The sequence below is a fragment of the Symphalangus syndactylus genome, chromosome 19, assembly GCF_028878055.3.
Source record: "Symphalangus syndactylus isolate Jambi chromosome 19, NHGRI_mSymSyn1-v2.1_pri, whole genome shotgun sequence".
Classification (NCBI taxonomy): domain Eukaryota; kingdom Metazoa; phylum Chordata; class Mammalia; order Primates; family Hylobatidae; genus Symphalangus; species Symphalangus syndactylus.
The window spans coordinates 72,850,722-72,876,204 of NC_072434.2; the positions used below are offsets into that span (position 1 = coordinate 72,850,722).

Consider the following 25,483-nt stretch of genomic DNA (forward strand, 5'->3'; position numbering starts at 1 on the left):
CCATTTAGCATCTACTATGTGCCAGGCATAGCTGTTAGTACTTGGGGTGAACGCATCAGATGAAAACATGCCTCCCTGGAGCTTGCAATTTAGTGGAGGAGGAGGTGAGAGTAAACGTGAGGTGATGGCACGGTGTTGGAGGGGTTTCCACTAAAGGCAGAGGGCGCCAGGAGGCCGGTGGTCGCGCAGGACAGGGAAGGCTGCAGTTAGAGAGCAAACCTGGAGGAGCAGCCGCGGTAAGGCCCAGAGTGCGAAGACGCCGCGTCTAAGGGCAGCAGAGGGGACCTGGAGCTGGAGGGTTGGAAGAAGGGTGGTCACAGGCAAGCAGAAGGGGGCCTCAGTGTACCATCAATAAAGTACCCTGTGCTCAGCAAAAAAAAAAAAAAGAAAGACTGAACCTTGTTTTGAGTTTTTGGAGGAACCTCCGTCCTATTTTCCGTGACGGCTGCACCAGTTTACATTCCCCTCAACAGCCTGCGAAGGGTCCCTTTTCTCCACATCGTGACCAACACTTGTTGTCTCTTGTCTTTTTGATATTAGCCATTCTAACAGGTGTTCGGAGACATTTCATTCTGATTCTGATTTGCATTTTCCTGAATTTTATTTATTTATTTATTTATTTATTTATTTATTTATTTATTTATTTATTTATTGCTACAGGGTCTCCCTCTGTGGCCCAGGCTGGAGTGCAGTGGTGCAATCTCGGCTCACTGCAGCCTAGACTTCCCGGGCTCAAGGGATACTCCCGTCTCAGCCTCTGGACTAGATGGGACCACAGGAACCACCACGCCCCACTGATTTTTAAAAATTTTTTGTAGAGACGGAGTCTTCCCATGTTGCCCAGGCTGGTCTCCAAAGCCTGGGCTCTAGCAATCCTCCCACCTCAGCCTCTGGGATTAAAGGCATGAGCCACCGTACCGACCCTCCTTGATTAGTAATGTTGAACACCTATTCATATACCTGTTGGCCATATGTATGCCTTGTTGGGAAAAATGCCTACTTAGACCCTTTGTCTATTTTTAAAGTTAGGTTATTTGGTTCATGTTTTGTTTTTGTTTTTTGTATTAAGTTGTAGGAGCTCTTATATATTTTGGATATTAACCCCTTACCAGATGTATGGTTTGCAAATGTTTTCACCCATCCATAGGTTGCCTTTTAATTTTGTTGATCCAGCCATCTCACTTCTGATTATGCCCAAAGGAAATAAAATCACTGTCATAAAGAGATACTTGCACTCCCATGTTCATTACAGCACTATTCACAGTAGCTGAGATACAGAAACAACCTAAATGTCCATCAGTGAATGAATAAAGAAAATGTGGTATAGATATTATTGTTACATGCTATACTATACTATAATAATGAAAATTATTCAGGTCTAAAAAAGAAGGAAACCATGTCAACAACATGGATGAACCCAGAGGACATTATGCTAAGTGAAATAAGCCAGGCACAGAAAGACAAATAATACTGCATGAGCCAACTTATATATGAAATCTAAAAAAATAGGGGGCTGGGTGAGGAGGAGTACAAAGCTTCAGCTATAAGATAAGTAGTTCTGGAGACCTGAAGCGCAGCACGGAGACTCTGGTTAATAATATATCATGGACATGAAATTTACTGAGTAGATCTTACATGTTGTCACTGCACACACAGACACATGCACACACACACAGGTAACCACATGAAGTGATGTGTGTGTTAATTGATTCGACTGTGGTAATCATTTCACCACGTGACATGTACCAAGACATCATGCTGTGAACCCTGAATATGTATGAGCTTTATTTGTGGATCATACTGTCAGAGGCATTTGAGTTAGAGCAACTCTATCTTGAATAGGGGCTGGGTAAAATAAGGCTGAGGCCTGCTGGACTGCATTCCCAGGAGGTTAGGCATTCTAAGTTACAGGATGGGATAGGAGGTCAGCACATGATATAGGTCACGAAGACCTTGCTGATGAAACAGCACGTGGTAAAGAAGGCAGCCAAATCCCACCAAAACCAAGATGGCGACTAATGTGACCTCTGGTCATCCTCACTGCTCATTATAATAAATTAATTATTATTAATTATAAGTAAAAGATACTCCCACCAGCGTCATGACAATTTACAAATGCTGTGGAAACATCAGGAAGTTACCCTATATGGTGTATAAAGGGGAGGAACTCTCAGGTTCAAGAATTGCTCACCCCTTTCCTGGGAAACGCATGAATAATCCACCCCTTGTTTAGCATATAATCAAGAAATGACCATAAAAGTGGCCAACCAGTAGCCCTCAGAGCTGCTCTGCCTATGGAGTAGCCATTCTTTTATTCATTCACTTTCTTCCTTTTTTTTTAATGGTGAAAAGATATGCATATATTTAGAATTAGCCAGCTGGACTCAGTTTAGATGATCCCAATTTTGTTGGTAACATCCAAAGCATTGTAATCAGGAGCCAGTTGAACATATGCTCTCCATCAGGCTGATCAGGGTGTTGACCTTGGCCACATTAATGTCATAGAGCTTCTTCACAGCCTGTTTGATCTGGTGCTTGTTGGCTTTGACATCCACAGTGATCACAAGTGTGTTGTTGCCTTCTATCTTCTTCATGGCAGACAGTGGTCAGTGGAAACTTGATGATAGCACAGTGGTCAAGCTTGTTGGGGACACTCTGCCGAGGGTATTTGGGCTGCCTCCAGAGTCACAGTGTCTTGGGCCACCAGAAGGTGGGTGACATGTGGATCTTCTTTTTGTGTGTGTGGCTGTGGACACCTTTCAACACTGCCTTCTTGGCCTTCAAAGCCTTTGCTTTGGCTTCAGCTTTAGGAAGGGCAGGAGTTTCCTTCTTCGCTTTCAGTGCCATCTTGTGAAAAGCTCCTTTATTTTCTTAATAAACTTGCTTTCACTTTATGGAGTTGCCCTGTATTCTTTCTTGCATGAGATCCAAGAACCCACTCTTGGGGTCTGGATCGAGATCCCTTTCCGATAACAGTACCTCAATAAAGCTGGGAAAAAATAAAAAGGGACCAATAAAGCATTCTCAACAACAAAGAGCGTGGGGCTTTTCTTTGTAGGGCCCTGTGAGGCCTCTGGGTGTTTTCCAAGAAGCAAGGGCTTTGAGACTGTGTGGGTATAGCTCCTGGAGTTGGAAATGTGACAGTTTTATAACTGTGATGATAGGGCCAGACACAGTGGCTCATGCCTGTAATTGGGAGGCCAAGGCGGGAGGAATGCATGAGCACAGGTGTTGGAGACCAGCCTGGGCAACATGGTGAAACCACTGTCTCTACAAAATACAAAAAACTACCCGGGTTTGGGGAGCCTGCCTGTAGTCCTAGCTACTCGGGAGGCTGAGGTGGGAGGATCGCTTGAGGTCGAGACAGCAGTGAGCTGTGATTGTTGCCACTGCACTGCACTTCAGCCTGGGCAACAGATTGAGACGCTGTCTCGAAAAAAAAAATGTGATGATGGCAAGTCTATCATGCACAAACATGCTGCCCCGCACACCTTCAGGGACGGTCCCACTGGTTGCACTGATCCGCTGTGCAGGTGTCCTTGAGAATGCAGCCAGGCGGGGTTTCTCCTGCCTTCCCAGAGCTCGGCTTGTGGCAGGAGTGACGTGACAGTCACCCACTCAGTGCCACGAAGGGAGGTAAAGTGGTGATTGGATGGAAAGCAGTGTGTCTGGGCTCCCTTGCCTTGGGGTCGCCTCCAACAGCTGCTGTGCCCGGAGGACTTGTGAAAAGTCCCCTTGAAGCTACAGGTTGTGGCATGGAAGGGCTCACAATTTTAGAGTAAGAGTGTCACACCTACACTAGGTGAGTCAACTTACTCCTCTCCGCCCCCCGATCCTGGGTGCATGTGTCCATAGGTGTTGTCTCTCTCTGCTGTCAGACTTTTCCCAGGATAAAGTCCTGCTTACGAAGACCATGGCTCAGGTGCGAGAGCAAGAGTGCCGGGCAATGGCATGCAGGTGTGGCCACTGAGACACAGGCTGTCCTGGCCATGCTGCAGAGAAAGGTGGACTGGAATGGTGATCCCAAAGTGCCTCAAATGAGCCAGGCCTGTTTAGCCTATCCTGAATATTCAGTGCCTATTTTATACTTAGCATTGTCCTGAATATTTAGTGCCTCTTGCATATCTAGTCATCCCAGATACCTAAGCTTCATGTTTATCTTAATATTTAGTGCTTCTTGTATACTTAGGGATCATTAACATCTAACACGTACTGCATCTTGTATATATAGTGATCATAAGTATTCAGTACCTCTCGTAAATTTAGCAATCCTGAATATTTAGTGCTTCTTGTATAGTCAGTGATCATGAATATTTAGTGCCTCTTGTACACCTAGTCACCATGAATATTTATGTGCACTTTGTATACCTAGTGATCATGAACACCTAGTACCTCTCATACATTTATCAATCCTGGATTTTCAATGTCTCTAATATATTTAGTGATCCTGAATATTTAGTGCTTCTTGTATATTTCGTGATCATTAATATTTAGTTCCTCCTGTGTGTTTAGTGATCCTGAATATTTAGTGTCTCTGGTATATATATATATATATACATTTTTTTTTTTTTTTTGAGATGGAGTCTCACTCTGTCACCCGGGCTATAGTGCAGTGGCATGATCTCCGCTCACTGCAAGCTCTGCCCCCCAGGTTCATGCCATTCTCCTGGAGTAGCTGGGACTACAGGTGCCCACCAGCATGCCTGGCTAATTTTTTTGTATTTTTAGTAGAGATAGGGTTTCACCCTGTTCCCCAGGATGGCACGATTGCAATCTCCTGATCTCGTGACCCGCCCGCCTCGGCCTCCCAAAGTACTGGGATTACAGGTGTGAGCCACCACGCCCGGCCTATTTCATGATCATTAATGTTTATTTCCTCCAATGTATTTAGTGATCCTGAATATTTAGCATCTCTGGTATATTTTATGACTATGAATACTTGGTGACTTTCTGTTGTATATTTAGTGATCCTGCATATTAGTGGTGCTTATATACTTAGCAATCATCAATGTTTAGTGCCCTGAGGCCTTCTATTTACTCACTGTCTCCTGCATATTCAGTATTTTGGTCCTGCGACCGCCTCTGCCTTTGAGGCCCACGAGCTCTACTTATGACTTACTTCTGGATCTTGTATTCCAGCCTCCAGAGCTGCAAGCCCTAAACCCTGTTGTCTGTAACTTTCCCAGGCTGTGATATTTTGTTACAGCAGCCTGCATGGACAACTTTCGTTTGTCTATTTTACTTAACTGAGTGACCAAAGAAGGATGGAGCCATTCCTGGGCTGGGGATGACTCAGGGAGGTCTCAGTGTTTGGATGGGGCTGGGGCATGGAGAACCTTCTGTGGGATTCTCTGCAGGGTGAAGTCAGGCCCCTTGAACAGGTGCAAGTATCAAGAGGGTGAGTATTAGCCTGGAGCTCTGGGAAACGTCCACAGTCCATGGTTTGTGGTCACTCAAGTCGTGGTTTGGATGAGCTCATGGGAAAAAGGCAGTGTCAGGGTGGAGCCAGCAGGACCTGTGGTGAGTGGTGAGAGGTACCCCTGCCCTGGCACACACGGCCTTGGAGCTGTCCCTCAGCACACCACACCAGGTTGGCCTGCTGACTTGCTGTGACTCCCAGCATGCGGCCTGAGGTAGTGAGCAGTTTCCAGGCGAGGCCCCAGGGGGCCTTGGCCCCACCACCAACCCACTGCTGAGTCACTGATGACCCCTTCTTAATGCTCTGGCTGACCCCTCCTGACCCTTTGGGTGACCCCTCATGCCTCCTCCCTGACCAAACCCTGACCCCTCCTGACCTTCCACTGACCCTTTCCTGACTCACCAGCTAACTCATCCCTGACCTTCTGGCTGACCCCTCCTGACCCATCAGCTGACTCATCCCTGATCCCTTCTGACCCTCCACTGACCCTTCCCTGACTCACCCACCAGCTGAACCCCTCCCTGACCCCTCCTGACCCTCCACTGACCCTCAGTGGGTGGCGAATGCCCAGGAGCCAGGTCTAGCCTGTTCACCAGACACCTGCTGTCCGGGAAGCCTGGCTCCCACCCCGGCCCCACAGGCCCACCAGCCACAATGCTTTGGGCTGGTTTGCTATCTTGGCAGGAGAGATCTGGAAGGGCCTGGCCAGCAGGTGACCAGCAGGGCCCACTCAGGGCCATGGGTGGGCTGAGAGCACAGCCCACTGGGCAACAAAGGTGGCCTGGGGCCCAAAGGCAGCTCCACGAGGGGTGGCTGCTGGGTCCAGGGTCTGGAAACCAGGTAGTGCCATGGACTTGGCATCCCCAGCCGCCTGCACAGAAGCAGCTGCCACCAGGCAGCGGTGGGACTGATGTGGCCAGCATCCCACTGCCCCTGACACTTGGTGAGCGGCATGCAGGAAACTAGAGACTCTTCTAGGCAGGCCCAAGACCTACTCTGGCTATCAGAGTTGGGGCCCCTATGGGACGGGATAACAGACAGGGACAACGAGGATGTGTTCAGCATGACCCACACTGGACAGGGGTCAGAGCAGGTACCCAAAACCGCTTCCCTGAAGGACTGGCATCACAAATGCTTCAATGTAGCATCTCAGGAGAGGAAGAAATTGCAGGGAAGAGGGTGGTTGTTTTTTTTGTTTCGTTTTGTTTTTCAGTTGGAAGACTTGAACATTTTGGTGTTGAGCATGTGGGAACTGACCAGCTGGGGCTGGGGAGAGACCCACGGTCAGGAGAGAGGAGGAGAGGGATGCGGGACACAGCTGAGCCAAGCCGAGAGTTCTGCAAAACTGCAAGCTCTCTCTGTGGGTTACTCTTGAGGCTGGCTTCAGCTGCATCCTCCCCCTGGGATATATCTCCTTTTCTCTTCTTCCTCCATAAAGTGCCTGCCCATAGGGATGTGTGAAGTGTGACAAGCAAACTTCCAGTGAAGGTGGGTGCATGTTGGGAATGCAGCGGGCAGGGAATGCAGTGGGCAGGGAAAGGTCATGATGCATCCACAGGACAGACAGCCAGTCCTGCGGAGATGAGTTGCCCACAGCCACCAAGAGGGCCCTCTTCTCTCCACAAGGTCCCCAAGTGATGGCTGCCGCTGCACCAAGGGCAGTCCCTGCTCCCCGTCTTTATACCTGGGGTAGGCCAGTGGCATCCTGAAAAGCACTAGGATGGGCCTCTCTCCTCTTGGGCATCTGGTCTACCCTCCTCACAGCCCTTCTGGGACCCCAGGCTTTCTTGCCTTTCCTTCTTGTTCTCCTGGTTACTGTGATGATTTGGTACACATTCGTGTATTAGGTTCAGATTTTTAAAAAAATCGAGCGGTGAAATTCACATGACACACAATGTACCATTTTAAAGTACGCAATTCAGGTGCATTTAGTATATTCACAATATTGTGCAGTTACCACCTTTGTCTAGTTCCAGAACATCCTCATCACCCCTAAAGGAAGCCCTGTCCCCACTAGGCAGGCACTCCCCTCCTCCAGCCCCTGGCAGCCAACAGTCTGCCTTCAGTCCCTGTGGATTTGCCTGTACTGGACATTTCGTATCAGTGGACTCAGACAATCTGTGGCCTTTGTTATCTGGCTTACTTCACTGAGCATGCCGTCAAGGTTCATCCCTGTAGTATGTCAGTGCTTCATTCCTTTTGAATGACTGAATAATATTTCATTGTAATTGGATAGATCCCAATCTGCCTACCCATTCCTCAGCTGATGGACATTTGGGTTTTTTCTACCTTCTGTATTTCATGAATAATGCTGCCATGAGCTTTTGTGTACATGTTTGTGAATAAATGTTTATTTTCATTTCTCTTGGGTATGTATACCTAGGACTGGAATTGCAGGGCCATACGGTGATATCTTCTTTATGCGAGAGTCTAATGAAGCTGGGTGCTTCATTACAGGCTCATGCCTGTAATCTCAGCACTTTGGGAGGCCAAGGTGGGCAGATCACTTGAGGTCAGAAGTTCGAGACCAGCCTGGCCAACGCGGGGAAACCCTGTCTCTACTAAAAATACAAAAATTAGCTGGGTGGCCGGGCGCGGTGGCTCACACCTGTAATCCCAGCACTTTGGGAGGCCGAGGTGGGTGGATCACCTGAGGTCAGGAGTTCGAGACCAGTCTGACCAACAAGGTGGTGAAACCCTGTCTCTACTAAAAATACAAAAATTAGCCGGGCATAGTGGCAGGCGCCTGTAGTCCCAGCTACTCGGGAGGCTGAGACAGGAGAACTGCTTGAACCCTGGAGGCGGAGGTTGCAGTGAGCTGAGATCGCACCACTGCACCGGGATCACGCCACTGCGCTCCAGCCTGGGCTGCAATGTGAGACTCCATCTCAAAAAAAAAAAAAAAAAAAATAGCTAGGCATGGTGGCAGGCACCTGTAATCCCAGCTACTTGGGAGGCTGAGGCAGAAGAATCACTTGAACCCGGTAGGCAGAAGTTCCAGTGAGCCGAGATCACGCCACTGCACTACAGCCTGGGACACAGGGCATGGCTTTGTCTTAAAAAAAAAATAAAAATAAAAAAAGAGTCTAATGAGCTTTCTCTTACCAAAGCAGGCAGCACTGGGTAACTTACTACGTTTCTGAATCAGATAACCTGATAGAGAACCAGATCTTAGACCAGAGATGTCCAATGGAACTTTCTGTGATGCTGGAAACATTCTGTATCTGTGCTAACATGGTATCCACTGGCCACATGTGGTTAGGATGACTGAGGAACTACATCTTTGTATTAAATTTTAATTATCTGAAAATTAAATAGCCTGTGTGGCTCGTTACTGTGTGTGAAACACCATAGCCTCAGAGATAACAAACGCAGTGCTACCCCAAAGTAGCCCTCCCACCACGCTGCCTCCCCCTTCACCCCATTTGAGCACCTTTTACAAAATCTGGAAATCCATGGTGATACTTGAAACACCTAAGCCCCCAGACCCTGCAAAAACCTTAAATACCACTAAAGGGTATTTGGAGAGATAGAGTGACCTACATAGATATAAATACATAAAGATAAATTTCAACTGAAAATGAAGGCTTTCACAAGAAAAATAATGAAAAGATCTCTGGAAGGCTACACCCTCTCCTGGCCAGTCCTTGCAGTTTTGTTTTACTGAAATGGTGCCCACTCATGATACACACTGTGAATATTGTGCTGTTTAGATGCACACTGTTGGAGCAGCTGCTTACCAATTTTTGGTTCCAATAGTTTCATAGCACTGGGATATTTTCTAAAGACATGCAGATTTGTGGTTAGCTGGTGTCCAGGAAGCCCTGACTTGAGTAGACCCAATTTTAGTAGGGTAAATATAAATTATATAATATTCCTGAATCATTTTACTGGCCTGTATTTATTATTACAATAAATACTTAATAATTGCTAATTACCGTGATCTGATAATAAATGTATTCAAAATATCACTATGTACCCCATATAATATACAATTGTTAGGTGTCAATTAACTAAATACTATCACATTGGGGATTAAAGAAAAAATAAAAACAAAGAAGGAATCATCCATATTTTGAGAAATAGATTAATGAAAACTGTACAGATAACAACAGAAGAATAACACTTTCTGAGATCTGATTTTGTGGCAAACATTTTTTAAGGGATTATCATGGATTGAATCAATGAACCTCTCTCCTCCAGGATTTAGGGGCTATTAACACAGCCATTTCAGTTAATTTGCCTGGAGGTCTCTGACGCTCTTAAACCCTCCTTTTTATAAGGAAAAATGTAGTTACAAACCGTTATTTTCCTAAAGTCCACATCTATCATCATTCATCTGGTTCTAACAATACTCATTTTAAATTTGCTTAACTCGCAAATTTAGTTTTCCTTTTCAAAATCAGTGTACAAATTATTTTGTTCTCCGATTTTAGCAATCAATTGATCTTTGATTAATGTTTGACCAACCCGAATTAAACAAACTAGATCCTTTAAATAATTATCCTATTCCAAATTAAGTCTTCTTAAAAGGCTTCTATCTTTCAGCATCTACTAATCTGGTTCCTTTTAAGTATTGAACCTTTCCTCATGACCTTTAGAATTCCCAGCCAAATACATTAAATCTTAACAATGGTGGAGCTCACATTGTTAAAACTTAGCAATTTAAATAGAAATCCATAGACTTACTCTTCAGAATTAAAGTGCAAACTACTTAGAGATCATAAATACTTTTAATATCAGATAAATCGTTAAGAAATTGCATTCTGTACTTGATGACCACACGGGAACCTTGCCAGAGTCAAGAGAACTTGTCACTAGTAATTATGAAGACACCTTTACGCTGAGCGTTATTAAAACCCTACTAGAGGTTTTGGGTGGGACTCAAGAGCAAGGGGTGGCCACCTGTGGACGAGGGTTCCCTGCTGTTAACAGAACACGTTGCCCACCTCACGAGTATATGCGGCCCAATCAGTCCCCAGGGTCTCGGTTCCCGTTGCGCCCTTCCCCATGGCCACTGCGCTCATTCAGGAGCCTAGGGTGATCAGGCCTCCGGCCTATAAAGAACTGCAGGATCAGTGCGGCTCTTTTCTCGAGATGGTAGGTGGCTCTGAAAAGAGCCTTTATGTCCATCAAAGGGGCCCCGGGGGCGGCGGGTGGCCTCACTTGCCCTTGGCCTTGTGGTGGCTCTCTGTCTTCTTGGGCAGCAGCACGGCCTGGATGTTGGGCAGGACGCCGCCCTGCGCGATGGTCACGCGGCCCAGCAGCTTGTTGAGCTCCTCGTCGTTGCGGATGGCCAGCTGCAGGTGGCGAGGGATGATGCGCGTCTTCTTGTTGTCGCGCGCCGCGTTGCCGGCAAGCTCCAGGATCTCGGCAGTCAGGTACTCCAGCACCGCGGCCAGATAGACCGGGGCGCCGGCGCCCACGCGCTCGGAATAGTTGCCCTTGCGGAGCAACCGGTGCACGCGGCCCACGGGGAACTGCAGCCCCGCGCGCGACGAGCGCGACTTGGCCTTGGCGCGCGCCTTGCCGCCCTGCTTGCCACGACCCGACATTTCCTATTCAGGGGAAAAAGACAACGACAACCGAAAAGCGAGGCTGAAAACAACAGGGAGATGAAGGCCAGCGAGCCCTTATGTATGGTACAGAGGTAGGCTAGACCGCGGCGTTCGATTGGATGGCTATGGTAGCCAATCAGAAAAAGAACCTGGCACTCCTAATTTGCGTATTCCTTTCCCAGCGACGACGTAGAACAACGTTTGATCCAATCAGAAGTGAGCAAATCCTGAGCCTTCATCTGAATACAAAACGTACAAATAGAGTTACTCCGAGCGCCGCTCGTTTCTGTTTGGAGAGACTCAGCCATCATGCCAGACCCGTCCAAATCGGCTCCTGCGCCCAAGAAGGGTTCTAAAAAGGCTGTCACCAAGGCACAGAAGAAAGACGGCAAGAAGCGCAAGCGCGGCCGCAAGGAGAGCTATTCTATCTACGTGTACAAGGTGCTGAAGCAGGTGCACCCCGACACCGGCATCTCGTCCAAGGCCATGGGCATCATGAACTCCTTCGTCAATGACATCTTCGAGCGCATCGCCAGCGAGGCCTCCCGCCTGGCGCACTACAACAAGCGCTCCACCATCACGTCCCGCGAAGTGCAGACGGCCGTGCGCCTGCTGCTGCCCGGCGAGCTGGCCAAGCACGCCGTGTCCGAGGGCACCAAGGCTGTCACCAAGTACACCAGCTCCAAGTGAGGCGTTCCCCGGCGTCCTGAACCCAAAGGCTCTTTTCAGAGCCACCCACACGATCGAGAAAGGGTTTCGAACACGGTGACGGGTTATGTAACCTAATATGTCTCCATGTACCCTAGCGGTTGCCGGGTGCGGCCGAATCTGAGCCGTGTGTGTGTGTGTGTGTGTGTGTGTGTGTGTGTGTGTGTGCGCGCGCGCGCGCGCGCGCGCCGGCGAACGAGAAAAACTGCTCGTTACAGAAATCGGGGTAGAAACAGTGCTCAGGTGATGTAGCTCAGTAATGTTGGGAGGCGATCAAGGACCCCCCACTCCCTCCCTCCGCACAGAGCTATTAACTCACGACGAGATTTTTTTTTTTTTTTTTTTTGAGTCTCGCTCTGCCGCTAGGCTGGAGTGCAGTGGCGCGTTCTCGGCTCACTGCAACCTCCGCATCCTGGGTTCAGGCTATTCTCGTGCCTCAGCCTTACGAGTAGCTGGGATTACAGGCACGCGCCACCACGCCCGGCTAATTTTTTTTATTTTTAGTAGAGACGGGGTTTCACCATGTTGGCCAGGATAGTCTCGATCTCCTGACCTGGTGATCCATCCGCCTCTGCCTCCCAAAGTGCTGGGATTACAGGCGTGAACCACCGCACCCGGCCCCAAATGTCTTTTATAAGCAAGTGGTGCATTCCTGGATGCTGAGCGCTTGCGCCCGATTCAGGACCGGGTCCAGCTGAACTTGGCGTGCGCCGTGCAGGTGAGGGGTGCGGGTCATCTCCCCCAAAAGACCCTGTGCCAACCTCCCCAACCCTACCCCCCCCATGGGCGAGGCCAGACGTGGCGCAAGACCACGGGCTCTGATGCCATGGGTGTTGTCAGTTTCCCCTGGCAGTGGTGCCTGGCTCTGCATTTGCTTAAGACTTTTCCATCCCTGCCTGGACCAGAGAGACATGTTTAGATTTAAGCAATGAACATTCCGGGAGGATATTTTCCTGGCAGGATACTGCGATGGCAGAATGTTTGATACCGAATCGAAGCACGGCGTCAAAGCAGCGCCCTGAGCGGGGGAGCCGGATATAATAAGCGACCCCAGCTGCCGGTAACTTTAACCCTTATGGGAGTGGGGGTGGGGGAAGGGGTTTATTTAGGAGGAAAGGAATTCCCTTTTTCTGAGCAAATGTAGCTGCCTCCCTCTTCAGCCACATTATTTTCTGCGAGGCGTTAGCAACACAGAATTCCTTTCCTACCCCCTCCAAATTCACGGCATTTATTTGGGGAGTGCCATTTTGGCGCAGGAAAGCTCTTTGGCACGAAGAGTTTTCGCTCTGAAAAGGGCATCGTTTACGTTTTCATGACTTGGCTTTTCTTTAGAAAAAGAAGATTTCCAGTAACTGCATCCTCAAACCGTTGTGAAAATTCGAAGTGTTGAGCGTTTGTGTTACCCTTTCCAGCAGGGAATAAAAATTCAATAAAGTTAAATGAGAAATAATTTTTTTTTTTTGAGACGGAGTCTTGCTCTGTCGCCCAGGCTGGAGTGCAATGGCGCGATCTCTGCTCACTGCAACCTCGGCCTCCCGGGTTCAAGCGATTCTCCTGCCTCAGCCTCCCAAGTAGCTGGGACTACAGGCGTGCGCCACCCACGCCCAGCTAATTTTTTTAATTTTTAGTAGAGACGGTGTTTCACCATGTTGGCCAGGATGGTCTCAATCTCTTGACCTCGTGATCCACCCTCCTCAGCCTCCCAAAGTGCTGGGATTACAGGCGTGGGCCACTTCTGGCCGAGAAATAATTTTTTAATAAAATTCAATGAAAAATATTTTTCCCCTAAGTCATGTCTCCAAAGGGAACCCGTCGCGTGCCTGGGATGGGGAAGGAAAGGTCACCGTAAACATCCTCGACCAAAACGGCTTCGTCCCCTACTCCCCTCCTTTTTTTCCTGCGTGGTTCCTCTAAAAGAATCTTTGAGAACCTCGCATGTTTTAAAGCTATCTAAAATATTTTTATTTTCAATTAAAATAGTTGCAAAGATACTAATACCAACATTGGACTTTTTAAAAATCAAAATTCTCACATCAGTCTTAAGGTGCCTTTTGGAATATCAGTATGACAGTATAATCAATTAATAAAATGCATGACCAAATTTTTCTTTGACAATGCGATGTTTCAGATGGTTTTTTTTCCTCCTGAATGCCTATTTCCATTTTCCATTTGCTTTACAATTTCACCCTACCATAATATAGCTATTGTATGTTTAATAATCTTTTGCCTATTATCGTTCTCTGCAAAAAAGTCTACATTGAAATGTAAGCATACCTCTGGGTAGTCTCTCACTGTTAAGAAAAATCATCTCGACGGTACACAATTGTTCAAAACATAACTAATTTGATATTATCAAACCGATAAACTTTTAGTGAAACCGACTCTTTTAATGAGCTGGATGGTGCACCCACTCTCTTCTCCCCTCTCCCTTCTGCCTCAATGACTGCACACATGCACTGTTCATATTGTTACAGTGTTAGCAGAGCATGGGATCATTTCCATATGGTTACAATGCTAGTAGTGCACGGGGTCATTTCCATTCCGTTTTGTTTTGCTATATGCTTCAAAAAAATTTACAAAAAATACACAGGAATGACAATTTTGTCACAGGCATTTTATTCAATTCTTTGCATCCCTAGTTATAATCCAATATTAAACAGTGATCCATCATCAAAAGTAAGTGGGACTTGTCTACATCCTTAGTACTTTCAAGAAATAACAGGATTTGTATGAAAAGCTGTTGAATCCAGTCCTCTCCACTGTGAAACAGGTGCCCAATGACTGGAAAATCCAAGCCCTCAGCCTCCTACCAGCATGGATTGGAAGTCAATACCTTAAACATTTGCAGTTGTGAAACTACTCTCACAGACCCATATAGTACTCCACCTTAATGAACTTAAAACATAGGTTTAATAAAGTAAAACCAGTCTCCAGCGGAGAGAGTGAATGATTGTGTTAGCACAAGGCAACAACACTGGTTAGTGCCAGAGATCAAATCAAGGCACAAGATGAACATTTCATGACATTTTCCAAGTGTAATTCTCTAAGAAGGCATTTTGTGATGGATAATGCCAAACGTCAGTCAATTCATGTCTCAGTCCTTCTGATTCCCCTGGCACAAACTTGAAGTAGCAACAGGCTGTCATGGCCGGGCGCGGTGGCTCAAGCCTGTAATCCTAGCACTTTGGGAGGCCGAGGTGGGTGGATCACGAGGTCAGGAGTTTGAGACCATCCTGGCCAAGATAGTGAAACCCTGTCTCTACTAAAAATACAAAAAAATTAGCAGGGCGTGGTGGCGGGTGCCTGTAGTCCCAGCTACTCGGGAGGCTGAGGCAGGAGAATGGCGTGAACCCGGGAGGCAGAGCTTGCAGTGAGCCGAGATGGTGCCACTGCACTCCAGCCTGGGGGACAGAGCCAGACTCTGTCTCAAAAAAAAAAAAAAAGAAAAAAGAAACAGGCTGTCTCTTCCTGCTGCATTAGCACCCCCCAGGCCCAGAATGGATGGGATTTGTCCGTCTCTCCTAGGACAGGGATATGTTAAGGGAGAGGCAAAGAAGGTAAAACAGTATCCTTGCTACTGAGATTTTATAATGGAGAAAATTCAGAGCAATCGTGTCCAGAACCCATTTCTCTAATTATAGTGTTACAACAGAGAAAGACAAATGTTAATGATAAATGAAGGGAGTGCACAACAAATATGTGAGAATCCACGGATACTAAGGGAATTAGGACTCACTCAACAAAATGGAAGCATTTTCTGGGTTGGAGAGACATGCCAAGATTCTCAAACTAAGCCAAATTTTTAAACTAAGGTTCATCTCACCCATCTGAGATGGGTGAGCAACAATCACTTAAATACATGTCAGATTGTATGCCTACACAATCCCTCCAGACTGGCATACAGTCTGACATGTATTTAAGACATTGCCCCTCACCCATCTCAGATGGAAATTTCAAGTCAGATTTGCTCATTATTATGCAGTAAATAAAATAATTTGGACGGAATCATCTCCAATTAAAGCGACTTTGATTAAAAAAACAAAAAATAACAAATGTTGGTGAGAACGCAGGGAAAGGGGCTTGTACACTGCTGGTAAGAATGTAAATCAGTACAGCCACTATAGAGAGAAGTATGGGCATCATTTAAAAAACTAAAAACAGACTTACCATATGATCCAGCAACCCCACTGCTGGGTATATACCCAAAAGAAAGGAAATCAGTATATCAAAGAGATGTCTGTGGTCTCATGTTCATTGCAGAACTATTTATAATAGCCAAGATAGAAAGTCAACCTTAGTGCCCATCAGTAGATAAATGGATAAAGAAAATGTGGTATATTTACACATTCAAATACTATTTGGCCATAAAAAAAAAGAAATCCCGTCATTAGCAGTAACATGGATGGAACTGGAGGACATTATGTTAAGTAAAACAAATCGGGGGCAGAAAGACAAATAGTGCATGATCTCACTCATACGTGGGAGTTAAGAACATGCGTCTCATGGAGGTAGAAAGTTGATTGCTGGTTACCAGAAGCTGGGAAGAGTGGTGGGGAAAGGAGGAGATGAAGTTGATTAATGGGTACAAAAATACACTTAGAAGAAATGGTAACATCTAGTGTTGGTTAGAAAAGTAGGGTGACTGTAGTTAACAACAATTAGTTGTATTGCTGGAGGAGAGGAATTGGAATGATCTGGACCTAAAGAGGGGGTGAATATGATGATGGATGTCCCAATTGCCCTGATTTGATTGTTATGCCTATGCGTATATCAAAATATCATATGTACCCCCCAAATATGTGCAACCATTATGTACTACTAATAAAAAAGCTTATTGCTCTGAAAAAGTGCTCTAAAAAATAAAGCATATTTACAAAAAGAATTTGGAGGAAAGAAAACTCCCTTTAAGAAGAAACTAACCCAAGAAAATGGATATACTTTATGAGACCATAGAGGTTAAATGTTGATAAAAGCGTGGCTGTCATTGTGTTGGGGGTGTGCAGTGGGAACTGAGCCTGGGTAGAGTGCATCCTCTACCAGTGGGAACTGAGCCTGGAAACCGAATCCTAATTCCAGGCAACGTTTCTGCTTAGAGAGTGGGTGGCTCTCAAGTATTCGTGGTTGGGGTGACACCGGTATGGGGTATTTTTAGGGGGAGGACAGCCTGGGCCCCAGTCAGGCCTGCATGCCTTAGTTTTTACTTAATGTGTCATCCAGAGATCATACTTATTTTTCCTATGATTTGCTGAAATTTTTTTAAAAAGCACTATATTTGCATTATTCAGAATAATCTTTCACTGTGTATTATGCATACGCACACATACACACACATTTTTGGGGTAAAATGCGAGAATTCCTTAATTGGGGATATTTTAGCTGAGTGATAAGGAGATCTGTGAGCCTGCTGTTTTGATGTTTCAAGCAGGAAGGCGTGGCATAAAGAGCTGCTTAGGCGCAACGCTGCTGAAATGGTTTTGGCTAGAAGCTCAAAATGTCTAGTTGTGGCTAAGGAGGAAGGAAAGGGGCGGGAGAAGGACCGACCCAAGCGCCTGCGCCCAGACGGCGCGATAACCCCCTCACCCCCAGCCCCGGACCTCAGTGAGCACGTCCTCCAGTCTCAGCCGCCAGGAGGCACTGGGGGCCGGCACGTAGCACAGGATTTTCCTGGAGGTGACTAACGCTCCTCACGCGCAGGGCGTACGCCACACACAGATCTTTGGATGGGATCCATGGCGCAATCGCCTGTACTGCGCCCTCTCTGACTTTGCCTGTAGCCAAAACTACACGAACGCAGCCTTTCTAAGGGAAATATGCCATTACAAACAAGAAGCCTAATTTTATCTCTAAGACTTGCGCCCCCACGGCTCACTCTACCTTCCCCCATTACTCCAATTGAATCACAGGTCACAACCAGACCAGGTGGCACGCTCCTTTTTGAGCTTGGAGGTGGCTCTGAAAAGAGCCTTTGGGTTCGGGGCGCCGGGACGCGCCTCACTTGGAGCTGGTGTACTTGGTGACAGCCTTGGTGCCCTCGGACACGGCGTGCTTGGCCAGCTCGCCGGGCAGCAGCAGGCGCACGGCCGTCTGCACTTCGCGGGACGTGATGGTGGAGCGCTTGTTGTAGTGCGCCAGGCGGGAGGCCTCGCTGGCGATGCGCTCGAAGATGTCATTGACGAAGGAGTTCATGATGCCCATGGCCTTGGACGAGATGCCGGTGTCGGGGTGCACCTGCTTCAGCACCTTGTACACGTAGATAGAATAGCTCTCCTTGCGGCCGCGCTTGCGCTTCTTGCCGTCCTTCTTTTGCGCCTTGGTAATGGCCTTCTTGGAGCCCTTTTTAGAAGCCGGAGCCGCCCGCGATGGCTCCGGCATGGCGAGGTAACCAGAGGGCCTAGACGAACGCGGATGCGGGGCAGGTAGGGCTATTTGCCATCTTTATATTCAAATTAAGGCTCCAAATCTGTAGTGTCTGATTGGACGGCCTGACGCCGCGGCCGCCACTGGGAGGAATTTCTGTAAATAGGAGAGTCCGGTTCTTCTTTCCTATTGGACGGTGGTCCAACCAATCCCAAGGCGTATCCGCCGCGCGCAGGAGCTGAGGTTGCGCATCTTTGTTCAAAGCCTTTGTTTTAAACCTGGAGATTTTTGTGTCCGCAGCGGATCCGGACGTAGCTAAAGAGAAACTGAAAAACGGTTGCAACCCCAAATTGAGGTATTCTCTGGCTGTGAGGCACATACATGGGGGCATTTTTTTTCTGAGGCCCACAGCTAGGGAGGGGTAGTTAGTGCTTATTTAGAAGGGTAGGCGGCGGTGGGAATGGCAGTTTGCAACGACCTTAACCCTTCATTTCTTGCCCTTCCCTCCATTCCTCCAAAGACCAAAGAGATGCATTCTTCTCAGAATTTAACTGTAAATCCAAACAGTTCGTTAGGAAATACAGAAAATAGTACAGAAAACATGCTAAGGTACTTCAGTTGGAATTGTAGTCGTGAGGCAGAGTTTTAACTGGAGAAAGAAACTGAATGTGTTTCAAATGAAACCTAGTCTTTCCTATTGTTTTTAAGATCTGCCCAAACCCCTTCGAAGTGACAGCCGTAATGCAAAGGGCTTGCTATGGGCGATCTCATTTGTTTCCCGGTATCCCCGAGAGGTAGGTACTGTGATTGCTCTAACTCCGTCAGAGCGCAGGCTTATGGACGGCACTGTCTCCGAGCTGCGCCCCTCTCCCCGCCATTATATTAATTCCCAATGAAGAAACGTAAGGTGTTGTGTGTTTCAGCTTCAACTGAAGAGCTGGTTAAAAAAGCAGAATCTCGGGCCCACTCCAATCTGATTGAGTCAGAATTTGCATTTTAAAAAGACTTGTGTGCACTTTACAATTTGAGAAGCCCTAGTCCGGAGGTCATTTATCTGCCCTAGCTGGGGCAGATAATTTACCTCTCCACACCTCCATACATTCATCTGTGAAATGAGGCTGCTAGTGCCCGCCTGGTAGCGTTGCTGAGCATTAATGAGTGTGAAGCAGCGGGCAGGGTGCCCAGCATCTATTTTGTGCTTAATTACTGTTAGCGCCTTTCCTTCTTAGGACTGATCTAGCCATAAGCAGCTTGGGCTACCTCAGCAGAGCCTGAAAGATCTGAAAAGAAAGACCTGAAAAGAGCCTGAAAAGAAAGATCTGCCCTGGGCAGATCCATCACATAAATATGTAGCACGAAGCTTTCTCTCCCACCAGCATGCTGACTAAGCCTAATTCACAAGGAAGGATGTGGCTTTCATGTCTGAGGCTCCAGAGCACAGAGTGTGGCACCAGCATGGGCCCAGTCAGTATTTGCTTGTGAATAAGCCTGTGAGCTGAGGCAGTACCCTCTACATTCAAGTCTGTCCTCTGAGGTCTTCTGGGCATCTTGAGACTGTGGGTTCCCTGAGTGGCTTTGGGCATACCCAGCATTAAGCACTTTATCTGTTTCCTTTTGAAATATGTGGTTGATTTAACAAGCATTTCCAGAGTGCTCACTAAAAGCTGGCTAGGTAACCACTTAATAAATACTTGATTCAATTTAGTTCTCAAACAGCCCTTTGACAAAGATTCTCTGCTTGGCCAAACTCTGGTCAGGCTCCAGAACCTCCTCCTGGGTCCATCTGTGCACTTTCTTGTGAAATCCAGTTTTAGGAAGAGCCCCGCTAAGTCAGTTTAACCAGCACCCCTGATTCTGAATATCTGATCACCCTCTGTGCTATCTGATGGGGTTCCTCATCCTCCACCCCCAGGTGATGTCTGATCGCCCTGCCTGCCTCCAGCAAGAGCCCTGTTGAGGTTGGTTTACCCAGAATCCCCCTCACCCCTGATGTCTTCTTCTTCTTCTTCTTTTTGAGATGGAATCTTGCTCTGTCTCCCAGTAGCACAATCTCAGTTCACTGCAACATCTGCCTCCTGCGTTCAAATGATTTTCCCGCCTCAGCCTCCTGAGTAGCTGGGATTACAGGCATGCATGACCATGCCAGGCTAAGTTTTGTATTTTTAGTGGAGACAGGGTTTCGCCATGTTGGCCAGGCTGGTCTCAAACTGCTGACCTCAAGTGATCCACCCTCCTCAGCCTCCCAAAGTGTTGGGATTACAGGCATGAGCCACCATACCTGGCCCTGATGTCTACTCTTAATACTGTTCTATCCACTGATCTACCCTACTCCTGTCTATAAATTTCCACTTGTCAGTGCGGTACTCAGGGTTGAGCCTAGTCTCTCTATCCTGCTGCAGAATCCCCCTGCAATGATCCTAATCCTACTCCATCGTCCTGAATGAAGTCTTCCTCACAATGCTTTAACAAATGTTAATATATATACGTATATAGCACTGCTTGCCTTGGTCCTGCCTGCCCAGTGAGAAGCTGGTCTTCCCACCAGGTTCTTACTAAGGCTTCCTGGCTTCCTACTGGTGTGGAAAGGTTTGAAACAAAATTTGGAGTGAGACAGGAGGTGGGCATTCTAAGGACTTTGGGTAAGAATATGTCTTTCAGGTGCTAAGATTTAGGATTTGCTCTGCCCACCATATGGCAGCTGCTTGGTGGTGTCAGGAAATCAGCCCTGGTTCTCAAGGGTGGTGATTGCTAGGGACTCAATGTCTGTGTTCCCTCCAAATTTCTAGGTTGAAAACCCCCATCCCCAGGGTGATGGTGTTAGAAGGTGGGGCCTTTGGGGGATGATTAGGTCATGAGGGTGGAGTGGCATGGTAGGATTCATGCCCTTAGAAGAAGAGACACAAGACAGCTTGCTTTTCTCTTTCTCTCTGCTGCAGGGCCCAAGGAAAAACTTTCCTATCACCCTCTGAAGTTTCGCTAAAAATCAACTGACAAAAGACAGATTAAAAGAGAAAAGGCATACATATTTATTTGATCATAGTTTTGTGTGACACAAAAGCCTTCAGAATGAATACAGAAGAAGCTGTCTATTTTAATGCTTAGGTTCAACAAAATATGGACTGCTATGTAGAAATAGGATTGGGCAGGATCTACTGCTAATACACTGAATGGGGACATCCAGCAAGGCCTGTCTGTCTAGATTCTTCTTGGCCTCTCTGCGCGGCATTCCTTCCTCCTGGGTATGAGACAGGACCCTCTGTGGAATGGGAGTCTTATGACCTACAACCAGACAAAGTGGCCCAGAAAATTTATGGTCAGCATTTGCACAGAAAGACAGGAGTTAGAGTAATATTTTTAGGATTTGTGTCTGGCTTTGAAGAAAAGGGGTTGTGGTTTTTATGACCTGCCTTGGGGAAGAGAGATTCTAGTTTCTATGGTCAGTCTGGGGGAGAATGGGACTGAGACAGGAAGGCAGGAGATCAGAGAAAGTTTTTTTTGCTTCTGAGGTCTTCATTTTAGGATATCGCTTTCTAGCACCATGTGAGGACACAGTGAGAAGATGGTTAGGTGCAAACCAGTAAGAGTGACCTCACAAAACCCAACCCTGCTGACACCCTGATATCAGACTACTAGCCTTGGATAATCAGCACTCTTTGGGGGAAAATAACGACACAAAATGTATGTGTTGTGTAATTGTAATGTGCAATTTGTATTAAATGTCTTTTGTGTGTGTGTGTGTGTGTGTGTGTGTGTGTTTTAAGAGACAGGGTCTTGCTCTGTTGTGAGGCCAGAGTGCAGTGGTACGATTCATAGCTCACTGCAGCCTCAAACTCCTGGGTTCAAGCAATCCTCCTATCTCAGCCTCCCAAGTAGCTGGGACTATAGGTGTGTGCCACCATGCCTGGCTAATTTTTTTTTTTTTTTGTAGAGACAGGGTTTTTCTATGTTTCCCACACCGGTCTCTTTTCCCCCAAAGACCTTGATAAATTTCTGTTGTTTAAGTCTCCCCTTCTGTAGCATTTTGTTAGAACAGCCTGAGCCAATTGAGACAGTGTCTCGGCTCAAGACCAACATGATGTATTGGCAGACGGACACTATGGAGTAAACTTGAAGCTTTCCTCATGTGAAGAAAAGAAGGAAAAAAGAAGAGAGGGAAGGAAGGAAAAGAAAGAAAGAAAGAAAGAAAGAAAGAAAGAAAGAAAGAAAGAAAGAAAGAAAGAAAGAAAAAGAAAGAAAGAAAGAGGGAGAGTTGGGTAGATGGAGGGAGGGAAGGACAGGGAAAGAGAAAGAAAAAAGAAAAAGAAAGAAACAGTGGCCTCTAGCTTAGTGACTAGGTTTAGGTGATTAAGAAAAATAATAAACACCTCCCCCCTGCCCCCCGCACTTCTTTAATTGTTCTAGAGTACAGTACCTGGGCTGGAAGCCAGTCCACAAATGTGTTGAATGAATAACTGAATGCATGAAATCAGCCCATCTTTACACCTTAGATTTTTGTGCAGCTCTAGATGATGTATCCTTCTCTAATAGGATAAGGGCTTCCTGCAGTGAGTGCTTTCCCCACCAGCCAAGAAACCAGGTCCCTTTAAGTCTTACAAACAACCATTTAACACAGACGGGGCCCGGTGGCTCAGGCTTGTAATCCTAGCACTTTGAGAGACCCAAGCAGGAGGATCCCTTGAGTCCAGGAGTTTAAGATCAGCCTAGGAAACATAGGGAGACCCCTGTCTCTATTTTTTTTAAGCATTTAATAAAATTGCACGTTGCAATGGCAAATGCACATGCTCCATCCAGACCCCACCAGTAGAGTGGGATCTGTGTGGGAGACAGCACCCTGCAGATAGAGAGACGACAGGCTTCCAGGCTTCTCAAGGACTAGAGGGAACCTTGTGGGATTTAGGGCGGAGGAACTGGGGGTGGCTGAAATGACATGGTGTGCTGTGGAGTTCTGCAGGGAACACTGGGGCCTCCGCAATGCTTGCAGGATTGCAAAGAAGGAAAAAAGGGTTTGGGCAGCCTTGCTTTTCCCAGGGCTTCCAGTTGACATCCTATGGACAAAGGCCTTCCTGCCACAGCCAAGGCGCGTTTCCATCACGGGCGACTCCTGGGGCGCCTGAGAGCAACCTCCTCCCGGCGCGCCCCCACCCTGCTTAAAGGCACTGGGTTGCGCAGGGCCAGCACCTGGGGGCTCCCCAGCCCAGCGCTCGGAGCACCGGGGACAAAGGCCAGTGCCCCAGGGGACCTGACGCCCAAGAGGGCAGGCCCTCTGACCAGGGCGAGGAGGCACACCGGCTGATTCCCAACGTCCGCAGGAGCTTTTGTGCTCATTTCCGTTGCATTTCAGCACTTAGAAAAGAGCTGCAAATGCCAGCGACAGGTGGTGTGGATGCAGAAGCAAAGCAGGAGCATGAAAGCCAATCAGCGAAGCAGCAGCGAGGCCCGGGCGAGGGCGCCAGCCTGGGAACCCGAGGCGTGCTCCCTGAGCAGCGGTTCTGGGGTAACCTGAACGGCGGCCTTTGATGGCCCTGTCCACCCAGCGAGGCAGCTCCTGCCCTACAGTAGCTTTTGGCGAAAAGCTTTTCAGCGCCAGTGATCTCCCCTCCCCAAGCTGATATTATACCACAGATTTCTCTTCTTAGGTACTGCAATTAAATATCTTACGGGCTGCTGACTGCGAAGCTGGTGGCTTCAAGCAGCATTTGGAGAAGATATGGAAACCGGCAACGTACCTATCACAAGACATAAGGGAATTTTATGTAATAAATAATAAATAATAAATATTTATTATTTAACCAGGAGAGGTGGTTTCCACTAAGGAAGGGAGAGCCGGGGAGTGTGCGGGGAGGGGTGCCCTACAGTGGGCTAGGAGGGGTGCAGGGGGAGTGCAGGAGGCGGTGGGCAAGTGGGGGGTACCGGGGTGGGGCGGGTTGGGATGGGAGGGGCTCTCAGATGGGAGACAAGAGGTATGTGGGGAGGGACGCTGGGAGGAAGGGGGGTGGGGGTGGGGGGAGGGTCGCGGTGAAGGGAGCAGGAGTTGGGGGAGGGGCTCCGGTGGATAGGTGGGGAGGGGAGCTGGGCTGATCCCCGATTTACCCTGAGGAACACCCAAGCCGGCCTCCTCCACCCCGCAAACCCCGAAGCAGCCTCATCCCTGTGCCACACGGGTGTCGGGAAATCTTGGTGACATGCAAAGATTGGGGAGAAAACATTAAGGCGCAAACGTTCATGAAATACAACAAATTTCAAACTCAGAAACAAAACCGAGGGTCGCACAGAGGCAATGGAATGAAGGGTGGCTTTGGAAACTTGAGAAAGCGCATTAGCCAATTGGTTTGTGGTGTGAGGCGGGTGAGAATGAATTTAGAACCAACTGGATACTGCACCCTTCAGTATTGGGGCGTCACAGCACCGCGGCACCCCTGCACTGTGTACCCATCTTCCCCGGCACCCCTGCAGCCCCAGCATCCCAACACTCCTGCACTCTAGTGCCGGGGCTTCCCTCTATCCCTGGCACCCCTGTGAACTCAGCACCACACCATTTGACAACTCTGTGCCCGGCACCCCTGCACTTCTGCACTCGGGTACCACTGCACCCCTGCATTCATATCCTCTGCCCCTACACCCCATGTAACCCCAGCACCCCCGAGCCCCAGCACTCCTGCACTCAGGGACCCCAGCATCCCTGCTACTGGCCACCCCTATAATCCCAGCAGCACCCCATCTGACACCCTTGCGTCCGGCATCCCAGCACTGCGGTACCCCGGCATCCGTGAAGCAGAGCACCCTGGCGCCGCATGCCCTGAGCCTGGGCTGCCCCATCGCGCAGGAACCCAAGACGGAGCCCACTCGCGTTGCGCCTGAGGAGGAGCGAGGCTGGTCCGCCAGACCCGCCCAGCACGTCACCAACACACCTAAGGAAGCCGGCTCCGGTGCCGCCTCCGTGGGGCGCAGGCTGGAGATGGAGGTCCAGGTCTCTGGACTGCGCAGAAACGCTTTTCCCAGAACCGCCCGAGACATTAATTAAGTGAAGTGGTTTATTTTCCCGAGTGCATTTGACGCTTCTTTCCCAGGCCGGGATGGGAAAATGGGCTGACCACCGGGTCCCTGTTCATCTGTGTCCTCCAGAGGAGGCTGGAGGATCACTTGAGGCCAAGAGTTCAAAACCAGCTTGGGTGACACGACATAGCGAGACCTCGTCTCTACAAAAAAAAATTAAAAAGTTAACAGGCATGGTGGCCTGTGCCTATCGTCCCCCAGCTACTTGGGAGGATGAGGCGGGGCAATTGTTTGAGCTTGGGAGTAGGAGGCTGCAGTGAGCTGTGATCGTGCCATTGAAGTCCAGCGTGGGTGACAGCAAGATCCTGCCTCCAAAAAAAAAAAAAAGAAAAAAACAGAAAAGCTAACCTGAGTCTAGACTGGACTCCCCAGCCAAGTCTTCTAGTCT

At 48.1% G+C, this 25,483-nt stretch overlaps 3 protein-coding genes and 1 pseudogene across 3 annotated transcripts; 1 reads left to right on the forward strand and 3 right to left on the reverse strand.

Moving 5' to 3' along the window:
• Window positions 1-1,384: 1,384 nt before the first annotated feature.
• LOC129458754 (large ribosomal subunit protein uL23-like) lies at window positions 1,385-2,899 on the reverse strand (annotated as a pseudogene).
• Window positions 2,900-10,133: 7,234 nt separating this feature from the next.
• On the reverse strand, window positions 10,134-10,974 carry H2AC25 (H2A clustered histone 25). Its single transcript, XM_055233783.2, has one exon. It carries the CDS (start codon window positions 10,972-10,974, stop codon window positions 10,582-10,584), a length of 393 nt encoding a protein of 130 aa, XP_055089758.1. The 3' UTR covers window positions 10,134-10,581.
• Window positions 10,975-11,286: 312 nt separating this feature from the next.
• Window positions 11,287-13,135, forward strand: H2BC26 (H2B clustered histone 26). The gene has a single exon (XM_063613989.1). It carries the CDS (start codon window positions 11,287-11,289, stop codon window positions 11,665-11,667), a length of 381 nt encoding a protein of 126 aa, XP_063470059.1. The 3' UTR covers window positions 11,668-13,135.
• A 3,269-nt stretch (window positions 13,136-16,404) lies between these two features.
• Window positions 16,405-20,370, reverse strand: LOC129458143 (H2B.U histone 2-like). The gene has a single exon (XM_063613991.1). The coding sequence runs from the start codon at window positions 18,055-18,057 to the stop codon at window positions 17,677-17,679; it is 381 nt and encodes a 126-aa protein (XP_063470061.1). The 5' UTR covers window positions 18,058-20,370; the 3' UTR covers window positions 16,405-17,676.
• Window positions 20,371-25,483: the final 5,113 nt, after the last annotated feature.

What these genes read in the sequence shown, in the direction of transcription:
- H2BC26 (XM_063613989.1), top strand. Translation starts at nt 11,287, where the DNA reads ATGCCAGACCCGTCCAAATCGGCTCCTGCGCCCAAGAAGGGTTCTAAA.
- H2AC25 (XM_055233783.2), bottom strand. Translation starts at nt 10,974, where the DNA reads ATGTCGGGTCGTGGCAAGCAGGGCGGCAAGGCGCGCGCCAAGGCCAAG.
- LOC129458143 (XM_063613991.1), bottom strand. Translation starts at nt 18,057, where the DNA reads ATGCCGGAGCCATCGCGGGCGGCTCCGGCTTCTAAAAAGGGCTCCAAG.